Source organism: Prionailurus viverrinus, chromosome A1 (assembly GCF_022837055.1).
Source record: "Prionailurus viverrinus isolate Anna chromosome A1, UM_Priviv_1.0, whole genome shotgun sequence".
Lineage (NCBI taxonomy): Eukaryota > Metazoa > Chordata > Mammalia > Carnivora > Felidae > Prionailurus > Prionailurus viverrinus.
In genome coordinates, this window is record NC_062561.1 from 113,340,702 (window position 1) to 113,361,857 (window position 21,156).

Genomic DNA, 21,156 nt, shown 5'->3' on the forward strand with positions numbered 1-21,156 from the left:
GGGGTCAGTAGGTCTGGGGATAGGAGGAGGGCTAGAAGGTAGGTGTTCTGGCTGCATGATCTTAGGGGATTGGTCCCTTCCCTCTCCATACCTGCCCCGTTCTCCTCCCAGAGAAGTGCTGGCCCATGGGCTTCCAAGGCCACCTCCAGACAGGCCACAAGATGGCAGGAGGGCGGCACATTGACGGAGGCTCCACAGGCTATTATGAGGTAATTTTATTTCTTTCCATTTTAGGTAAAAATAGTAAATACAAGATAATAAAGGTAAAAATACATCATTTGGATTTTGTTGTTGTTCTCTAAACAGTGCTACCTACAGTACAATTTTTGATTTAGGATTTTTAATTTTTTTTTTTTTATAAACAAATAGAACTATTTTGCTATTAGGCTATCTGTGTTCTCGTCTGGCACTTAAGAATAGATCACAGGTCACCTCCCGGTTCTGTTTGGATGTGATTAGGTGGTGGAGAGGGAGTGAGAAGGGGTGCATGGGATGAGGTGGTTTGTCTTCCTGGGACACAGACAGAGATGTGGTCCGTGTGCGGTGGGAGGGCATGTGTGTGCATCCAAGAAGGCCTCTTCCTGCGCTGGCCACAGGGACATGCGTCACTGTGACTGGACCAAAGGTCTCACGTGTCAGGGAGCGTTTCCTCCCCCCTCCTCCTGTGCTGGCCTTTCTTACCCAACAGCCTAGATTCACAACAGTTCTGGGTCAAGGCAGGCTACTATACTGCACATGTCAGCGACTCTGCTCAGGACAGAGCCAATGGGTCCCCTTAGTGTCCTAGAGGAGTGGGCCCAGGACCCTTCCCCGCCAGGGCTGGTGGCTAGGAAATCCATCCTGGCCTGGGAATGCTGGTAGAAGTCACAGATGCCGATGCAGGCTGCTAAATGTCTTTGCCCTTGTTTACCCGCAGGTGGTCTTTGTTTAAATTCTTTCCAAATTTCTCACTGAGCTGTTGGATCAGGTCTGCCAGCTCACCGGTAGCTTGAGATTTCTCTTCCAGAAGCTCGTAGCGCAGGCTGGAGATATCTTGCTTGATTTCCTTCAGTTCACCTGCAAGGACAGATGAGATTTCGGTCAGCATGAGCGGGCTGAAGGGGCGCCTTCCACATCAGTTTGGGGCATGCATCTTTCCAGGGTAATTTCAGGTTGCCCACTAAGGGCAGAGGTGAGGGCATGGGGGTTGTGTTTGGATCTAAGTAACACCCAGCTCCTACCACTGAAGGACACGTCCGTCCATTCCTGGTCGGACCATTCTTCCCATTCCTGGTCAAGGTCTTTGTTAAGGGTTTCAGGTAGACAGAGGAGTCAAGGTCAGGTTGTGAATTCCTATTCTGGCACCTATTTCACATCATGATTGTTAGAATGTTGGCCTTGGAGCCATTAAAGGCAGATTTCAAGACTCTGAGCAACACCCTCCTTCACTGGGACAGTCGTTTCCACGATGTTCCATGTTTTGTTCTGTCTTTATCTGCAGAGAGGAGAAATTCCCCAGCATGAAGGGAATGGCTCAGCACAGTGCATGTGGCCGTGGAGCCGGACAGGGACGGGGACAGGGGCAGGGTCCCCCGCACCATGCAGGCGGTACCACCCGGCAGAGGCCTCTTCCTCCTTCCATTGCAAGGGACCACCAGGTGGGAACTTGCACTCATTTCCACAGTGAACCACGTGGGCCGAAACCCCCCTGGGCTTGGGCTGTGGAACTCTTGTAGTTAGGAGGGCTCAAATGTTCTTTTCTGATATTCCTATCTCTTTTCTCCTCACGTGTTGCATACAGAAAAGGCAAAGATCTTAAAGGTACAGTTTGGCCACTTTTGACAAATGTATACGTCCCCTAGTTCCTTTATGTTGGGTGCTTTACTGGAGCCCCAGCTGCACGGTACAACCCCAGTGGCCTGACGTTTGGCAGCCCCAACCTGTATAATCAGTTACATTCCTGTCAATCACAGCTGGCTGCCAGGCTGGCCGTTTTACGTTTCAGACCCATATGTAGGGGCGGCTGGATGGGCTCCCGCTCAGCCTCTAGGCAGTGTCAGCCCAGGAATGAGTTCAGCCACTGTTGATCTTCAGGCTACATGCTGGATGGCCTCAGGATGAAGCAGAGGGTTACTTCATGACCAGGCTCTTTGGGTAGCCCCCGTGGCCCAAGGAAGGGTGAGACTTCATGCCTTTGTTCATGGAGGAGGCTGCTTCTAGGGAGCAGATCTGTCCTGTGTGTCTCATGAAGATTAATTACCTGGTTTAAGGTAGTTTGCTTTTCATTTAAGAGTAACTGCATTAAATGGACTGGAAAATAACCCAAACAGTGAATATGATGTAGTCTGCAAACTTCAATGTGCATCAGAATGACCTGGTGCTTTTATCAAAAATGCACCCCCCCCTGCCCTACAAGCAGCCCCCTTTCCCCTCCCCTCCCCCGCCCCCCACCAGAGATGCCCATGCATTAGGCCTGGGTGGGTTCTGGAATCTGCGATGTTAACAAGTGATTCTGAGTTAGGGGATACTTTGAGCAACACTGCTAGTTGTCAGATTCTAAGAGCCTGGAAGTGAGACAGGGTGGTGACAGGTTCTGAAAGTGGAGGGGAGGCCGCTTGCAGCTCTCTATATGTGCACTCACAGAACGAGGAATTCTGGGCCATTTTGGAACTCATGGGACACGAGGTGGGAGGCAGAGTTATTACCAACCCCCTCCCCCCCCCAAAAGGTGGCCAGGTCCTAATCCCTGGTGTCCGGACTGTGTGTGATAACTTTATATGGCAAAAGGGAGCTGGGGTCACAAGTGTAATTAAGGTTACTCATCACCCAACTTTACATAGGGAGATTATTTTGGATTATCCAGTCTAATTGTGAGTCTTTAAAAGTGGAAGGGGAAGACAGAAGAGAGGGTCAAAGAGGCAGGATGACAGAAGCGGAAGGAACATGGCAGCTGGAGAAGGGGCTCAGTACCCGGGGGGCTGGTTCTGAGATGAGGCGGCTGTATGCAGTCGGGTGTGGCCTCAGCCAACAGCAGCCAGGGAACAGAGACCTCCGCCCCACGGCTGCCTGGAAGCTCCTTCTGCCCACACCCGAACCAGCAAGGCCTCGCCAGGGCCTCCAGACAAGCACACAGCCCTGCAGATGACACCTTGACTTTAGCCTGGTGAGGCCACGTCCCACTGACAGCCTGTAGGAAACCAATCCATTCGCTTACCTTCATTGACTTCGTCGTTTTCTCTATCCACCTGGGCCTTCAGGACGTATCTTTTAATGAGCCGTTTCATGATTTTCTGAAATGTGAACACAAGGAAAGGGTCAAACAAGCCTGGCCAAGGACAGAAGCAGCCTGCCTGGTGTATTTGTGGCTCCTCTTTTCTGCAGAGTGCCCGGTCCGTGGCCGGGAGTCCTCCTGCACCTGGTGTCTCTCTTCTGAGGGTGCCTTGCCTGTTGGTGGAACCCAGGCTTGACTCTGTTTAACCTCTCCCCATAACATGATCCTGACCCTGGGGTGTAAGAACAGGACACTTAGTGGTGGCAGGCCAAGCCAAGGACAGAGAGAGAGAGAGAGAGACAGGAAGAATGGGAGGGGAAGGGGGAGGGAGCGCCATCTAAAATGCATAGGTGCTGCTTGAGGGTCCTAAGCCCAACTCTACCCTCATCTTCTTTGTGACCTTAGCCAGTCATGTCCTCTCCTCAGGGCTTAGAGTCAGGACCAGGTTGGACAAGTCCACTGCACCTTGGAAAATTCTGACCAGAGGCAGCAATAGACACAGCTGGGCCTCGGGAGGTTTTGTCAAAACACCACTTCCTGAGATGCCACATGCCTGACGCTGGGCTGCCAGTCACGCTGGGGGAGACGGCTTGCGCCCTCAGCTGTCATGCATTATGCAGATATTGGTTCTTTAAGCAAATGAGGAGGTATGAGTAAACACTCAAGAGACACCCAGAATAGAGCCAAGTGTGAGAAAGACTCCAGGAGGTGAACTTTGGATTTTGCCAGCTAGTCGTTGGAGGCTTCCTGGGAGATCGCAGGATTTAGAAATACTCTGGTAGCTGACACTTCTGAACCTTGCACGAGCTGAGCAGCTGGCAGAGATGGAGGGAGTCCCTGTTCCTGGCTCATCTGTGCCTGTGACTAGCTCACCTGCTCAGACCTGAGGACTCAGGGGAGAGACGCAGTGTTTTTCTAGATGGAAGGGACCTGAATTCTGTCCCTAGCTGTGCTGTGTGTCATCAGGCAGGTTGCTAAGTTCTCTCCCTGAGACACCTGCAGGCCAGTGTTGCTGTCCTCAGCCCTCGGGCTGGCGGTCCACTTGACTCTTCGGTTTGAGTAGTGACCTTATTTCTTGCCGAACAGTGAATGAGCAAGTTGCCTTCATGCTGCCCTCTGTCAGAGAGCCCTGGGTCTTGCCATGCTAGTGGTCAGGCTGCTAGGCTAGATTTCTCCTTGACATTCTCCTAGTCAGTAAGGCACGTTGCCCAAGTTATTAAGAATATCTATGCCTTTTCTGGGACTCAGTAAGGTTCTTTTCAGTTGGAATCGTAAAGCCAAAACAAAACCATCTTTATCCCGAGCCGGTCCTCGTGGGGAAAAGCACAAAACCCCAAAAAGCAGATACCCAAGTGCGTAAAATTCATACTGAACACAGGATTCAGAAGTTTTCTGCAAATGTTCAGGCTGAGGCAGGGCCAGGGGATCTAGTTAAAGTTTGTTTCTATTTTAAGGAAAACCTCAAGAATTAAGGGTTCTTTGGTTTCTGGATTCATCAATTGAAGAAGTTTTGTACGTAAGAGGGAAAAAGCGTAAGCCCGAGACTGGAGGTGGAGAATTCTCTTTCTCATGATGTGCTGAGTGGAGTCTTTTCACAGCCATGGCAGTGATGACCGTCTTCCTGGCTTAGGGTGCACGCTGTGATTTAGTACAGCACAACTCAACCCATTAGCTGAAAAGATTCCATGGTATGTTTATTATTAATACACAACGTGCCCCTCCAACTCCATTTGCTTTCAGTAGGTGAGACACTGCTCACAAGCCCCCCTTCACTGTGGAGTGGCCCTCTGGGAGGAGGGGAGAAGGAAGGGGTAAAAAAGAAACAAAGAAACAGATGTAGTGAGTATCTCCTACAGACCAGGAGTCCCCTTAGCCTCCTTGACAAAATGGCCCTGCTGAATCCTCCCAGAAACCCAGTGAGATCGGAGAGGTTGTCTCCATTCATAGATGAGGACACCAAGGCTTGTGGAGCCAGGGGACTTCTCCTGGGTCATACAGCCCAGAGGCGAGATTCAACCAAAATGGAAACCAAAGCTGGGCCTTCTTCTATCCTTCAGGAAAAGGTTACGTGCATGACACTTTGGGGGATGAGATGCAGGAAACTGGCTCCCACTGGTCGGTGGGGGTTTGGGCCGCTTTCAGGTACCCGTTTGATCTTTAAAACAACAGTGTTCTAGGCAGGAAGAAGCCTCAGCTAGATTTTGGAGGATTGATGGCTTTGTTCAGTTGTTACTCCTTGGGATATTTGAATGAAAAATATTGCTGCCCTTGGGGAAGAAGGTCATCGGTATGTCATTGTCATGAACGCTCATGGCCCACTGTTGATCGCTGGCCTGCATAACGACCTAAGGTTTGCACATCTGTGGCTCCAAGGGGAGAGAAGCAAATGCTTGTTATTAAGCCTCTCACCACGCATCAGGATTACAGAGGCTTAATATGGAAGCAGAATCTCTTGAATATTGCAGACAGGCGGGGACCCTTTAACCTTCCTCCCACCCCCACTGCACACTCAGGAGTGACAGGTACCCAAAAGGAGAACAGTATGACCTGCTGAGCAACTGCTTAGACCCTGTGTCCTGATAAGCACCTGGTTTCCCCTTTGGGGTGTACCTGTTAGACAGCCTGGGGTATGCAGGAATGACATGCCAGGCTTATCCCCAGAAACGCCAAAGTGGTTAGAAGGTGCCCATCTATGTAACGTGGATGCTACAGAGGAGATCTGTTTTCAGGGAAGATGGACACCAAAAGTCTCCCCTCCTTCACTGTGTAGGGGGAAAAAGAATGTTCCTTTGCTGTGGGTTTTGAGATGTCTCCTTGCTCTCTTTCACAGAGTTCTTTCACTTCAAGAAGATAACAAACTTTGCCCAAGTTAATGAGTCCCGGTCAGTGATGACTCTGCCCACCTTGCCCTCCTGCCCTTAGCAAGTGCTGGGGATGAGTATATGTAGTGCCATGACACTTGAGGGGATGCGAAGGAGAGGAACAGTAGGTCAGAAGGGTTATGACACGGAGACCCACATCCAGGGAAGGGGCCACACAATTCTCCGCCCCCCGCCCCCCACATTCCTGGGGCCCAGATGGCCTCTCCATGCTGCTGGTGCTGGGGAAACAGAAAGCCTTTCTGCAGAAGAGACATGTCTCTGCGCAGCACAGCCAGGGCAGTTAAAGATGTAAACGAAGGGCACATATACGGTACGTCGAAGATGGTACACGAAGCAAAATCCAGGAGGAAGCCGTGGTGCCACCCAGGAAAAGAGAAATCGAGGGACACTTGGAAGAGAGGGGCAAAATGGATCCTAGGACATGTCAGTTATTCAAGCGGGATCTAGAAGAGGACCCAGAACATGGACAAGAGGAGTCCCCACTGGTTTGGGGAAGGGCTTGCATCACAAACCCTGGGGTTTGCTTGACTTACAGAGTGCGCCTGGATTCTGCGGTTCATTTGGGATGCGGCTTGTTTGCTTTGCCCGTGATGGAAACGTACCTCTCAGAGTGTGAGTGTCTGTGTCTGCACACGCCCCAGCAGACAGACACCCTGGATGGTGTTACAGGTCACAGAGTCACTTTGGCAGGAGGCACACTCTGACCCCCTTTCCAGTATCTTGGTTTTGTGCCACTGTTTAGTTCCATAGGAGCCCAGATGGGAGAAAAACCAAAACAAAACATTGCAAAAGCAAGGGGCTAGTCTAGCAATCAGAAGCCTGGATGCCTAAGTTACAGCACAGCGAGCCTCTGCCTTCCCTACAACAGAGAACCCCCCGGAAGTCGAGGGATTGACACGCTTAACGGAAACACCTCAAGGACTAAGTTTAAACACTCAAGCGGATCTGCTGAAGAGACACAAAGGCAGTGAGTTTAAAAACCCCATGTGTATGAACGATGGTGCTTTTGTCTTATTGGGAATGCTACAGAATGACTCTGAACCATGACCGTGTAAGACACGGACAGCACACGTCCTCAGTGAGGTGCCTGCTCTGGGTGCGGCTGGGACGGTAAGAAAGAGGAAGTGTACTTGGGCTCCTTCTGATCTCTGCACCTTTGGCAGTTGCTTTGGGAAGAAAGCAGTGCAACTTGGAAGTCTACCAGCGGGCCCAAGAACACAAAAGAGGCTTTGTCAGACCCTTGCCCCAATCTTTCATGCGAGAACCTCCTCCTCTACCTTGCCTCCTCCCCTTCACCCCTCCACAGATGGCTGCTGACAGGCAGGACAGGTTCTCAGCAAGGCCTGGGCACCTAGGAAGCGTGATGTAGTAATGGAGGGGTGCCATTGTGAGTCACATAGTTCACCTAGCTGTGGGACCTTTACCACTGAGCCTTAGTTGTCTCATCTGATAAATGGGTTTAGAGATACTGCCTCTCTCACCAGCATATGGTGAGATTACACCCAGGCTAGTGTCTGGCCTCTGCCCCTGTGTCCTTCATGCCGTGTCTTGCTTCACTCCTCCTGTCTGAGCAGATGATGGCTCAGGAAGGTGACCCGACTGCACCTTGCAGGGCTGAGCAAAGGGTGCATGTGCAAATGCAAAGTGCTCTCTGTTCCCCTTTACTTGCCTCCCAGCCCCGTCCCTCTGATGCTCACTGGCCCTGGTTTTCCTTTCTTCTTTTCTGTGAAAACTGTTTGAATAAGTAGCCCCGGGCTTTTCTTGGTGGATTCACAAAATACAGGATGAGCAAGCTGTCCAAGGTCATCAGTAGCCCAAAGCTGAATACCACCAATCTCTGTAATCCTGAGCAGGAAGCTCTTGGGGACATTGAAAGCAGCAGGGACTCAACCAGTGATGAGGGAAGACGGGAACGAGATCTCTCTGAGGCTGCTTTTGAAAACAGTCTTGCTCATAAAGGATTCATTCTGGGTACAGGACGTCTCACCAGGTAATCAGTCTTCCTTTATAGCTGCAGCTGATTCTGCCCGAAACCCATCAGAGATTTAACCCTAACCCATTAGGGTTTTCTATCTCTTTTGGGGCACAGATAATCTATACTTTTCTCTGAGAAGCTGGGAAATAAAAATCCTTCCACTGACCAAAGGGTTGGTCCCGTAAAATAACTCAAAGAAGATCAAACTGGTCAGGCCCAATTTTGTACACGATTAAATACAAGATTTGCCCATTTCCAGTTTTTAGCCCGTGTCATCTCATAAAACTGTAAGTACTTTGAAGGAAGAACCATTTCTTAATTGTGCCCTTAAATCCTCCGACCTGCACAGCTGGCTCTGAAATATGGGTGGAGATACAATTAGAGATCTGTGGCTGGAAGATGCTATGTCAAAGTCTAATTGCTCCCTCTGGGATGGTGGGCCAGGGACATAGCTCCTCCGCCCTGGGAATGCTCAGGACAGCTTCAAATTTACCTCTGATAAGAACTGATCAGCATGGATAAAAGTGCTGATCTCTGAGAAGGGGAGGACAGGAAAAGAATGGCCTGTACTTTTATAATCAATAACCTGTAGTTAGCATTTATCACTGGCTCATGGGCTGATTCAAACAGATACAGAGATGTGGCGTTAATTTCCAAAAGCGGTGCAAAGGGTTGCAAGCATACAAAGTCTTCTAAGGTTTATGTATGAGAACAGACTTGGGCAGGCTGGTGGTCTTAGGTCAGGTGGCCCTTGTGTCTACCTGGTTGCTTAAGACAGATGGCTGGGAGTCACATGGGATACCCCCCATCTCTGCAGATATGCTTCAGGTCCCATTGCCTATATGTCCGGAACATAGACTGAATCTGTCTACTTTCCTCCATCACCCTACTCACAGCCAGTCCAAGCCCCCCTCCCTTGCACCTGGATGACTGGCCCCTGCCTGCTGAGCTCCAGCTGCTCTGGAATTGCCAAGCTTCTCTCCTCTGGCTTTTTTTTAAGTTTATTTTTGTTTATTTCAAGAGAGAGCGAGCAAGTGGGAGAGGGGCAGAAAGAGGAGGAGAGAGAGAATTCCAGGCTCTGTGCTGCAAGCACAGAGCCCAATGCAGGGCTCGAACCCATGAATCGTGAGATTACAAACTGACCTGAAAGCAAGCATTGGACGCTTAACCGTCTGAGCCACCCAGGCGCCCGCGTCTCCCCCTCTGGCTTTTGCTGATGCCTCTCCTGTGCTTGGGAGGCCCCCCATGCCTGCCTCCTTAACTATGAGGTCTTAGCTAAGTGTCCTGTCCTTGAAGATGCCTCCTCTGATAACTACACCAAAGCAGGGGCTCCCTTTTTTTCCCCCTCTGTTTTCGCACCAGATTGTTTTCTTCTTTCTACTTTTATCAAATTGAAGTTACATATTTACTTGTGTGTTTGCTTGTTCCTTGTGTCTATCCCTCACTGGGCTGGAAGTGCCGCTATGATAGGAGCCTTGTCCTCGTCCCCAGTGAGTAGCGCAGTGCCTCTCATGGAGCTGCCACTCAAATGCATATTTGCTGAATGAAGGGAGAAATGAAGCTGTGTTCTGGGGGGCTGACAGCCATGTCGCTAAATCCATGTCTGGATGGAGTCCACTTCTCCCCATACCTGGGAGAGGTGTGGTTACCTGGTATCTGGTGGGCTTGCTGAAACTGTTATTTGCTGTTAGGTTTTCAGAATTCCTTGTGCCAGCCTGGTAGCGAGTCTTCTGGGAGGGAAAGAAAGAACAAATACATAATAAATAATACATACACACATATGTTCAAATAACACATATGACACCCATATATGAAGCTGTGTCTAAAAAGAAGCTGATATGCCCACTGCTACTAGGTTGCCTGGAACACTGTTCTTGGGACTTGAGTTCTGTAGGATGACAACAGCTTACGGAATATAGTTTGGTCAACTTTGGGAAGCACTGAGTTAAAGCCGCAGGGGATGTCTTTGCTCCGGGATTTCTCAGAGATTTTAATATGTTAATAAACATTGAGAGTCTCCAGGAGGGAGAGATAATGGCAGGGAAGCTTTCTTCCAGGGATCATTCTCTTCCCAATTTTGGGAAGAGCTGTTGCTCCCTGGGACCCTCTAAGGCGCTCCCTCTGTGGGGGGCATGGCTCAGCAAGGCAGCTTGCTCAGCCCCTGCGGGGCACATCTGCAGGGCGCTGTGGGGAGAAGGGCAGCCGCCACGGGCATTCTCTGTGCTGCTGTGCCAGCCTGTTCTGAACAGCTCGGGCCCCTCTCTGACTTCCCTCATCTCAGGGCACCTGCGCCGATCAAGCACACACACCTTCCGCCTTCCCCTCCTGCGACCTTCTCTTGCCCCATAAACCCCGCGCTACCTACCCTGAATTTGGAATTCAGCATGCCCATTTCAAGGTCATTTTCACAGCTTTTGGCCTTAGATTTGCAGAGTTTTATGAGGCACATCTTGATTCTCATTATGAGATAATAAAATGATTTAGGACTTGGCACAAGATTGAAAGGAGCAGGTAGAGTTCTTCCTTCATCAAAGTAAGACAGCCAGAGCTTTGCCCTGGCAAATTTCCACTCCACATCTGCGTCCTCCTGTGGGACGAGGGAAACGACACAACATCAAAGGGCACGATTTCACATCAGAATTCAGTGTGACGAGTGGGGATGCAGTCTACACATTATGACAGCAGATTCCTTTCTTCCTTTCCTTCTTCCCTTTCTTTCTCTTTCTCTCTTCTTTCTCTCTCTTTCTCTCTTTATTCCTTTTCTTCTTCCCTTCCTTTCCTTTCCTTTCTGTTTCTCTCTTTCAAGTTTATTTATTTTGAGACAGAGGGAGAGAATCCCAAGCAGGCTCCCCACTGTCAGCACAGAGACCAGTGTGGGGCTTGATCTCATGAACTGGTGACGGCAGATTTCTAAACAGGACTCTGACTGATATATCTGTGGATGTTCTCCTTCTTTACCGAGACGCAAGATGGGGCATTTGCTCTTGCTAAAACCATGTGAAATTAGTTATTCCTAACAATCTCTGCCTAACTCCTCAGGACTTAGTGCTGAAAACCTCAGCCTCTTCATACCTCCTTGACTCTCCACTGGGAATTTTCACAAACATTCTCCAACTTGCCGCTAACCAGAGAACTTTTCTCACTGCCACTCAATCTCATTATCCATTAACATTTAGAGCTCTGTTGGATTCACAGTCCACCACAGCATCAAGGTATTAATATTTTGGAGCATTGCTGCCCAGTGGAAATATAATACTGAGCCACGAAGGTGAACCACCTAATTAAATTTAAATTTTCTAGTAGGCACATTATAAAAAGTAAAATGGAACAGGTGAAATTAATTTCAGCAATACATTTTATTTGATCAGGCAGATCCAAAATGTAACCCCCTCAGCAGGTAATCATTATAAAAATTCTTACTGAGGTAGTGCACATTTTTATTTCATACTGAGTCTTTGCCATCATTGTATATTTTGTACTTATAGCACATGTCAATTTGGACCAGCCACGTTTCAAGTACTCAGCAGACACAGGTGGTGAACATCTCCCATGTTGCATTGTACCGCTGTGTACTTACTAGAAACCATATGGCTTACCGGTCGAAGTGCTGCCACAGAGGATGTTGAGAGATTCTGCATATGTAATTCAAGAGAAACAGACCTGACTGGAGTTAGCAGGAGGCAGTCCGGCCGTGCTGTCTGGTGGTGGAGGTAGTTTTGACCCCCAGATCGATTCTTTTTTAAATTTTTTTTTTCAACGTTTATTTATTTTTGGGACAGAGAGAGACAGAGCATGAACGGGGGAGGGGCAGAGAGAGAGGGAGACCCAGAATCGGAAACAGGCTCCAGGCTCCGAGCCATCAGCCCAGAGCCTGACGCGGGGCTCGAACTCACGGACCGCGAGATCGTGACCTGGCTGAAGTCGGACGCTTAACCGACTGCGCCACCCAGGCGCCTCTAGATCGATTGTGACTTGGTGTCAATCCCGGAATGCTGAGTGGGCCCTCCAAGAGGTAGCAGGTGTTTTCATTTATTTATTTATTTATTTTTATTGTATTTTATAGGCAGGCTCTTTGGGCCTCTGTCCTAGTGGGGCAGTCTGAGAGTAGGAAAGAGGCGTGGAATTTGGAGTCACATGGACCTGGGCCCACAAGCCCATACTAGCTGCAGGACCTCAGCAAGAGCTCCGTCAGTAGAGGGAGATAATGCCGCCTCCCTCACGTAGCCCTGAGATTGGCATCGAGTATGTGCTCCGTGAGGGGTGGGTTCCTCTCCGCACAGACGCTCGCTGTACTTCTCAGGACGGTGAGCCTAGCAGGGGCCCACATGAGGCTGCCAGGAGGTACCGCGTGCCGTAAGGCTATCACCTGCAGGCTTGGCCATTTTGTTTGCTTTAGCTGAGAACCCATCAGCAGCTGGCCTGGTCTATGGGACACATCATATTGGAGTCTTTTAGACTGGAAGTTTCGTGAGGTCAGGGCTTGCTCCCAGCCTCTGCTATACGACAGAGAGATGTGACAGGGACACCTGACTTGAGAGGAAGGTTGGTATCGCGGCGACAGCAAAGGGTCTGGAGCCTGCCTGGGTTCCAGTCCTGCCTCTGTTCCTCCTAGCTCTGCAGCCATGGTGGCATGGCTGCTCTAGGCCTCCATTTCCTCATCTGTAAAATGGGGATAAAGATGCTTACCTCGTAGGTCATTGTGAGAGTTACCTGAGGTCACACATGAGGACCGCTTAGTGTCCGAAATTAGCACGCCCTCAGGAAGTATTATTTTTATTCCCATAGCTTAACACAGTGCCTAGTGTTCAGCCTTGAGTCGTTCAGCAGACACGTGTCGAGTACCTGCTATGTGGCCAGCATAGACTAGGTATGCACTGGGGTTGACAGTCCTTCCGTGCCGTCGTGGATTACGTGCTCTGGCCCATGACATGATTATGTTGAACTACTCGTCCCCTGGTCTTTCCCCTGGAGTTGTGCTAAGGGCTCAACTGCAGGGGATGCTGCGTGTAGGGCTCCAGAACCGGCCCCGGGGTCGGGGAGGCTGCCTGATGGCTGGTATTGGAGCTGGGCTCCAGGGGGTGAGTAGTTCTCTACCAAGTCGGGTGTGCATTGGGTGGGGGTGGAGAAGAGTGGGAGTTAATGGAGTTAATGAGTAGAGAAGGCATGAGGAGTGTAAACAGCTTTTCTGAGAAAGTTGCCAGGAAAGAGCAGGAGAGAAAGAGCTGGAAAGCAGGATGGAGGGAGGATTTTTTTTGTTACTTTTTTTTTTTTTTTAAGATCCAGAGTCTCATTTAAATGCTGACAGGAAGGGCGAAGATATGCGAGGAGCAGGGATGAGTGCATTGGTGGCCCCTGAGGAGGCAAGAGAGAGGGCAGGGAGCTAGGGCACGCAGGCGGGGCAGCTCGGATGGAGAAGGCCTCTCTCTCAGCCACGGAAGGGCAGATGGGGGCATGGCAGGTGTAGAGGCAGGCGGGTCAGCAGATTTGGAGAGTAGGTATTCGAGATCTGTTGACTGAGTAAATAAGCATGCTTGTGGAAGGATTCACAAATTTATACCTCATCAAAGTTCAGCGTGACCATGAACACTGGGCAGCATCTAGTGGCCTCGTTCTATGTCTCAGGGTCCTTGTCCACGCACCACCGGCAGGCTGGGAGGGCACAAGCGCTCTCCCCTGAGAAGAAGCGCAGAGCCCCGAGGGGAGGTGTGGGCTGCAGTGAACCGTGACGCAATGCGGTGCTGGGGTAACTGGACGTGACAAGCCCACGTGACATCATGGCTCTGCCCACCCCGCCCCCAACTAGTGGGCGTCTCTCCACACTGAGCCACAGTGATTTACGTGCCACATTCGTTTGGACCAAAGCATGGCGTGCTTGTTAGGATGGAGTACAATGCCCAGGGTGAGTGGTACAGAGGTCTGCACGTTCTCTAGGTGCCATGTGGTTTCTCTTACATATGGGGAAACTGAGGCCCAGAAGGGTGGGGGTGGGGGCTGGTTAGCAACAGGTCATCCACGTAAGAGACCAAATACGTACACCATTAAAAAAAGATGTTTGTCCAGGGATACAGTGCTGCATTTTCCTGTGGGTGGCAGCGGGGGGAGTGGGGAAGAGACTAGGCTTCATGCTGGCTCATCTCTTCCTCTTACCTCTTCCTTCGTCTCCTTGCACAGCCTGCCCTCCTGTAGGCCCAAAATACCACATTGTTTCACCCTTCCCTCCTTGGCACATGTTCCTACTGTTCAGAATACTCTGTTTTGGACTGTGTGTGTGTGTGTGGGGGGGGTGTTATGAACCAAATGTGTCCGCTAAAATTCATATGTTAAAGCCCTAACCCCAGTGCCTTAGAATGTGCCTCGATTTGGAGACAGGGCTTTTACAGAGGTAAGGTTCAATGACATTGCTAGGGCGGGTCCTGATCTAACATGACTGGTATCTTCCTAAGGAGTGGTAGAGTTACCAGGGATGCTTACACAGACAGGAACGGCCCTGTGAGAACACCAGGAGCAGGCAGCCCTCTGCAAGCTGAGGAGAGAGGCCTTGGAAAAAACCAACTCTGCCAACATCTTGCTCTTGGACTTTGAACCTCTAGAACTGTGAAGAAATCGTTTCTGTGTTTCACCCCCTCAGTCTGTGGTATTTTGTTATGGCAGCCTAGCAAACGAATGCATGGAGGTCTTTAATTATTTTCTGTGTGAGAAATACACTAATACTTGTCTTATACAAGGCTTGAGTACACAGGTATATACCAGGCAGATGTGACAGTCCCCTTCCAATCTCTCTCCTTTTCTTCCTTTCCCCAGAGGATGCCCTGGGTCAAGAGTGTGCTACTTTTTCTCTACCTTTCTCTGCTCTTTCTTTCTCTCTTTCTTCTTTTTTTTTAATGTTTATTTTTGAGAGAGAGACAGAGCGTGAGCAGAGGAGGGGCAGAGATGCCCTCTCTTTCTTTATATGCATTCGTATTGTTATGTAGATAAGATTTTCCTACCTGTATTTTTCTACAACTTGCGCTTTTTCCCCACTTAACAATATCACAGAGATTTTGTCTTTTCAGCACAAACAAGTTTTTCTCCTTGTATATACAGTGTTCTGAAGTCTATATTGTATCAGAGGTTATTGAAACGCTCTGATGTTGATGGGCTAGCTCCACGTTTTCCCTCCAGTGAACATCTATTAAAATCGTATTTCTGCGTGGATCTATTCCTCGAACTGGAATTGTTGAGTCAATTCAAAAGAGGTTAGTGTGTTTCATTAATTTTTAGCTTATTTATTTTACGTTATAGTAAGTAAAACAATAATAAGATTTCTGCCCCCCAGCTACCGCCTCTCAGCAGGCATCCCCCGCTATGCTTGGTCTGGGTACTTTTACAGGCTTCTTTTTCAAATGCTTACCCAATTACAAATGAGCACGGACGCCCTTTTCTTGCTTTCTCACACAGCGAAAGCGCACCACAAACATTGTCCTGCAACTTGATTTTTTTTTTTTTACTTAGTACTATAATTTGCAGGTCTTTCCCCATCCGTCCGTATAGGGAGAGCATTTTGGTTCTTTCTACAAGCCACACAGCATCCTGCTGTTCAGATGCATCATAATCCACTTCACTAGATTCCTGTTAATGCTCATTTGTTTGTTTTTAACTTCTTGCTCTTCCCCAAAAGGCTGCAATCACTAGCTTACAGTGTGTGCCTTTTAGATTTTGATAAACCGCCCCCCTCTGATACATTCTCTGCACTCCCTTAGCTATCTGGAAAAATTGTATTAGTCCTCGAATGGCCTTCACGCATCATCTCTGGATGCTTCTCTGCTGCCAATCTCGTGCACCTGGTAAGACTTCTCTGGGTGTGCGGGGCCCAGGACACTGCACTTTGTTGACTGACATAGCTGGTTTTCTCAAAGGACAGAGTTCTTAGAGGGCAGAGACTGTCTTAGTTGTCTGTGTGTCACCAGTGCCTAAGCACAGGCATTTCATACAGTAGGCATTTAATAAATAATACGTGAGAGGCAGAGGGAGTGTTGGCTAAAAGATACAGTCATTCCAGTTTGCCATGGGCCTCCTGCATGCTGTCCTGAGGGGACATGTGAAAGAGGGAAGCATAAAAGACCCTGATTCTTCCCACCCTTGTTGGGCCACTTTATGTGTGGTGGCCACCCTGCCACGTGGCGGGTTGATCGAAAGAGCTCCGTGGAGCCCCGTGGGAAGAATGCTGGTCATTTGCTGTTCCGGCTTCACACGTAATAACTCACGGGCTTCTAATATCATTACCCTCACTGTGGCAAACAGCCACGCAAATTAAACCAAAGGGTAGAGAACAGTTTCACTTAGCTGGTATTACCTCAATTTCCTGATATGAGTTGTTGATCATGGCTATTAGCATATTGAGCAGCACGACCACCATGGTGACGTTATAAACGCCGTAAAGAACGTAGCCGATGTTCTCGATGAATTTGTGGTCGTATTTCAGCACCACCGAGATGACTTCAGACAAGCCAAAGATGGACCAAAATAAGGTTTTAAAACTTTCTTCAACCCTGTAATGAAAGACAGTCTCTTCAGGCAGTTCTGCATCTGCTAACACTCTTTGCACAAAAGTTCCCGTCACCCAGACTTTGGTGGTTATCCCAGAGTGGGGCTGGGCTGGCTGGTGGAGACAGGGCTTCTGAAATAATAGCAGGTTCAGATTTCTAAGAAGACTTTGACAAAAATATTATAAAGGGCAGTCTCTTTCTTTTCCATTCAGTCCATCTATTGGGACTCTGGGCTATGGTATCGTTTTAATCTTGCAAGTAATTAAATATTTTTTTAAAGTTATTTATACACTTTTTAAAACATATTTATTATTGAGAGACAGAGACAGACAGAGAATGAGCATGGGAGGGGCAGAGAGAGGGGGAGACACAGAATCCGAAGCAGGCTCCAGGCTCTGAGCTGTCAGCACAGAGCCCCACGTGAGGTTCAAACTCATGGACTGCAAGATCATGACTTGAGCTGAAGTCGGATGCCTTACCGACTGAGTCACCCAGGGGCCCCTAATTAAACATTTAAATATTTAAAATTAATTTTTAAAAATTAAAAAATTCAACACCAGGGCACATGTTTGTTCTTATATGCTATCAGCCTCAGAAAGCACATTCTTCCTAAAATCTCCTCTTGAGTGTCTCTTCTCAGACCTCCCAGACCCACGTGAAGGGGCGGGGGGGAGGGGGGAAGGATGGTGTCCACTGTTAGAGGCAGCATCATCGGTTCATGGCACTGGTCACAGAGCAGCTCACTTAAGCCTTGTGATCATCTTACTACCTCCATTTACATATGGAAGCACGGGCACTCAGAGCCTTACCCTTTCTCAGTGGTGCCCTACCGGAAGGTGGGGTGCAGACCCATGCACATCTGAGGTCTCCAAAAGCATGTACTTCTAACTACCACGCTTTCCCACCCCCTGGCTCTGGATAGCGAGGCCAGCCACATAGCTCACATCCTCTCAACTGGAGTTGAGTTACGAGAATAGGGAGTTTGGTGTGTCCGTATCATTCACATTTACCAGGCAACTGTCTAAGCCTCACCCTACAGCTCACTCAGGGTTGACATTCCATGTGTTTGGAGGGCATTGCGGGGAAGATCTGGCTTTTAGGACACTGATCTTTGACTCTTTAGAGACTATGAACTTATGATAACACCCTAGTGTTTACAGTAAGATCCAAGCATGTTTCACGGTCCATACTTTGTGGCTAGGTCTCCGCGTGAGGTTTACAACGTAGAATCCAATGAGAAAGCTGGGTTTGGGTTGGGTGGTTTAGAACACACCCATGCATCTGGTAACATCCGAAGGGTTTTAGGCAGTTCTTCTGGTGTGCATCTAGTTTTGAGGTACATGATGAGAAAGCGCTTTCTTTTTTCTCTTTAACATTTCAGGTTTTCAACACTCACCCACAGTGGCCAGGATTAGCTAGATCTCAAAAAAATATCAGCGTTTCTTAAGGACTGGTATTTATTTGACAAGATGTACAAAAATACTAGTGTTTGTCCCTTGGGCTAAAAATCCAGTTCTGACTCGCATGAATTTTCAGCTCTCCTGTGTGTGAGTACGTGTGGGCGTACGTGTATGTGTGCGTCTAGCCAGCTGTTTGACTCATTCCCTATGCATCCCCGAGTCGGAAAACTGAAAATTGAAGTGGGTTTTTGTTGTCATCACTTGTTTCTGGTTTCTTTGAAAACTGTGAGGTTGGAATATTTAATTCATTTTACTTTTAATAGGAAGGAATTTAGTGAGGGGTTTGGAAGTAATGACTGGGTATCAGGCCATTCTTTTAGAGCCCCGGCTCCTGATGCTATTATGAGAAAGATGTTATTCTTCCTGTGAGATAAAGCATCTATTTTGTGTGGAAAAGATGGCACTCAGTGTGTGGGCATGATTCCATGCAGGTATTGCCTTCGATTAAGAGGTAAGCTTTTGGCTATCACCCTAGTGGAAGGAAACAGTGGCAGAGAACCCATGGATGAGCCCCAAATCCCAAACTGGAAGGAGACGGCAGAATGTGATCTCTCTGACAGTTGTTCCCTTCCTAATCGGATCAGCAGAAAACCGGAGAGCACGCTATCTCAGCAACGGACTGGGCAGGCAGGCATTGGTCCAGGATTTGTGCACTTACCATGAACGTCCTAAGAAACGGATAACATATGCAACTGGGAGATGCTTTACAGAAATTCATCTTCCATTGCTTACCTCGGAAAACCCCGCAAAGCTTTGGCTGACACAAATGAAGCAGGCAATTATAGAACATTCAGGGAAAGTCTTCTGAATTTTGATTAGGGAAACTGGCCTAGATTCAGCATGTATTTTTTTTTTTTCTCATTTGCTTCTTCCTATGAATTTTGCCACTAAGCTCTGATTTATCCTTGATGCCTTCGCTTAGGCATTCTATGTAACAGAATAATCTGAAGGAGGCAGAGCTAGCCCACTAAGCGGTATGTGTTCTAGTAAAAGAATATTTACAGATCCCTAAATCCAATTCGTGGCTCAGCTCCTCCTCCATCAGATTCTACTCCTGCCCCCTTGGACTGCTGATCCTTTTGGTTATCTGGCTTCCAGACAATCTTCATACCTGTTTCATTTCTATATTTTAAAGATTAGTCTCTGCATCGGAATTTGGCTATGACCCCAGCATGAAAGTGACCCCCTCCAGTACATTAACATATGCACCTGACTGGGCAGGAAGGGGTCTTAGCCAAAGTATACGTTTTTAACAATCTCGCATAAACTCTTTAGGGAGTGTCCCTAGTCCTGTGTCCCCTATTATGGGGAAAAATGGGTTGTCATAGCAAAGACCTCCTTTTAGGAAAAGCTGGGTCCATCAGCATGAATAATCCAAAATGGCTAGATTCATCCTTGATATCTGTTGGGTCTTTCTTGTGTACTTACCCTTCTTGACACGAACTGGATTAACTGAATAGATTAATTTTCTTGTTGTTTCTCAGGAGGGACCTTAGGGGCTGAATTATGTGCAATTAGCTAAATGGTAGTCAGTACAATATTTTACTCATAGCTCAAGCCATATAAGTAAATTCTGAATGCAATCAAAGAGGTCAATGTTAAAAAATGACAAAATAAAAAAAAGAATAAAATACTGTTATTTATATAATCTTGGGCTGGGAGACATTTCAGAAGATAGGGAAAGATGGAGAGATTTGACCCCGTAAAACTTTACATGTATACAACAAAGGCATAATAACGAACAATGAAATGCAAAAGACTAAGTGAGAAAAGAAATTTTATCTGTGATACGGTGACAGACACTGGATGTCTTTCTTATATAAAGAGACCTTATAAATCAACAGGAAAATGGCAGACATCCTAGCAGGAAGCAAAAGGGGGGGGGAAGAAACTTCTCTGAAAACTTGATGCTTTTTATGGTAAGTAGAGCTTCACAGTTAACTTGAAATGCTATGCTAGCGGCATCTTCTGGTTTAATATGTGGCAGGAAATAAATGAAACATGTCCTCATTGCCCCGAGTGGGAAAAGGCTGTGTTACTTTGACCTTGGAAACCTACCATAATATATTCTCAGAAGGCTGGCCTTGGAAAGGAGCCAGTAGTATATTACAAGTGTCAAGAGTGTGGGCACGGAAGCTGGCCTCAGTGTTTCATGAGGTTGTGATGCTCTCTGAGTTATGTATTAATTATGAGCCACAATTTTCAGGAGCTAGGGGACTTAGGGCATGGGGCAGAAGGCCAGTCACTGTGGAGGTTGGGGGCTGTCTTTCAGGAAGATAGGGTCTTGGAACTGGCTTAGCTGATAATCGCCGTGAAGCCACTTGTCTCACACAAAGCCCCTAGTGTCAACCAGCTGGTCTCAAGGCTAAATGTGAGATTCCTTACTCCCAGAGATAGTGGTCATCGGTTCCACATCCTCTTCCAAACCACTCTGCCTGTCTACCGAGTTTGTCACAGATTCCTTCAACTGTGTCCATCACAAGAAGCTTCACAGACATAGCTGGAGGGGTAGTTAGTAAGAGCAGAGGTGCGTGGCTGGGTTCAAATCCCAGCTCCACCAGGTACTGGCTGTGTGAGTCCGGGCATGTTACAAAACCTCTCTGGGTCTCGCTTTGCTCATCTGTGAAAGGGCATAGAGGTGCTCTATTACTCAGTTGCCGTGAAGATTGACCGAACGTCCTTATGTAACGTACATAATGCAAGTCCAAAAGATGGTAGCTGTTATTTTTGTTCGTTTATTTGCCAGATATCCACTGAACTCTATGTGCCAGGCAGTGTACCCCAGACCTTGCTTCTGTCCTTGTGGAGGTCCCAGTCTAAAGCAACCCCAGCTAGGTGACAGAATGCTGCAAGTCTGTAGAAGGCACGTGTGCTCTGCTGGCCTGGCCTTACCCGGCATCACACCAACCCCTCCGGTGCTGCCACACAGGGCTGAATGCAGCTAATAATTCAGGTGCTTATTGACCTCACTGAAAAAGCCCATCTTCCTTCCTACCTGCAAAGATCATCACAAACCCTTGATTTCATGCAAATCCTCTTTCTGACTTCTCCAGCCCAGGCTGTC

At 48.3% G+C, this 21,156-nt stretch overlaps 1 protein-coding gene across 1 annotated transcript in view; it reads right to left on the reverse strand.

Annotated features, from left to right (window-relative positions):
- Window positions 1-886: 886 nt before the first annotated feature.
- Window positions 887-21,156, reverse strand: part of TRPC7 (transient receptor potential cation channel subfamily C member 7) — a 130,072-nt gene continuing 109,802 nt past the window's right edge. Inside the window, exons 7-11 of the mRNA XM_047866772.1 lie at window positions 16,440-16,635; window positions 10,473-10,694; window positions 9,757-9,837; window positions 3,194-3,269; window positions 887-1,056 (exon numbers count right to left, since the gene is read on the reverse strand). Coding sequence (XP_047722728.1) covers window positions 887-1,056; window positions 3,194-3,269; window positions 9,757-9,837; window positions 10,473-10,694; window positions 16,440-16,635 — 745 coding nt within the window. The remainder of the gene's footprint in view (window positions 1,057-3,193; window positions 3,270-9,756; window positions 9,838-10,472; window positions 10,695-16,439; window positions 16,636-21,156) is intronic.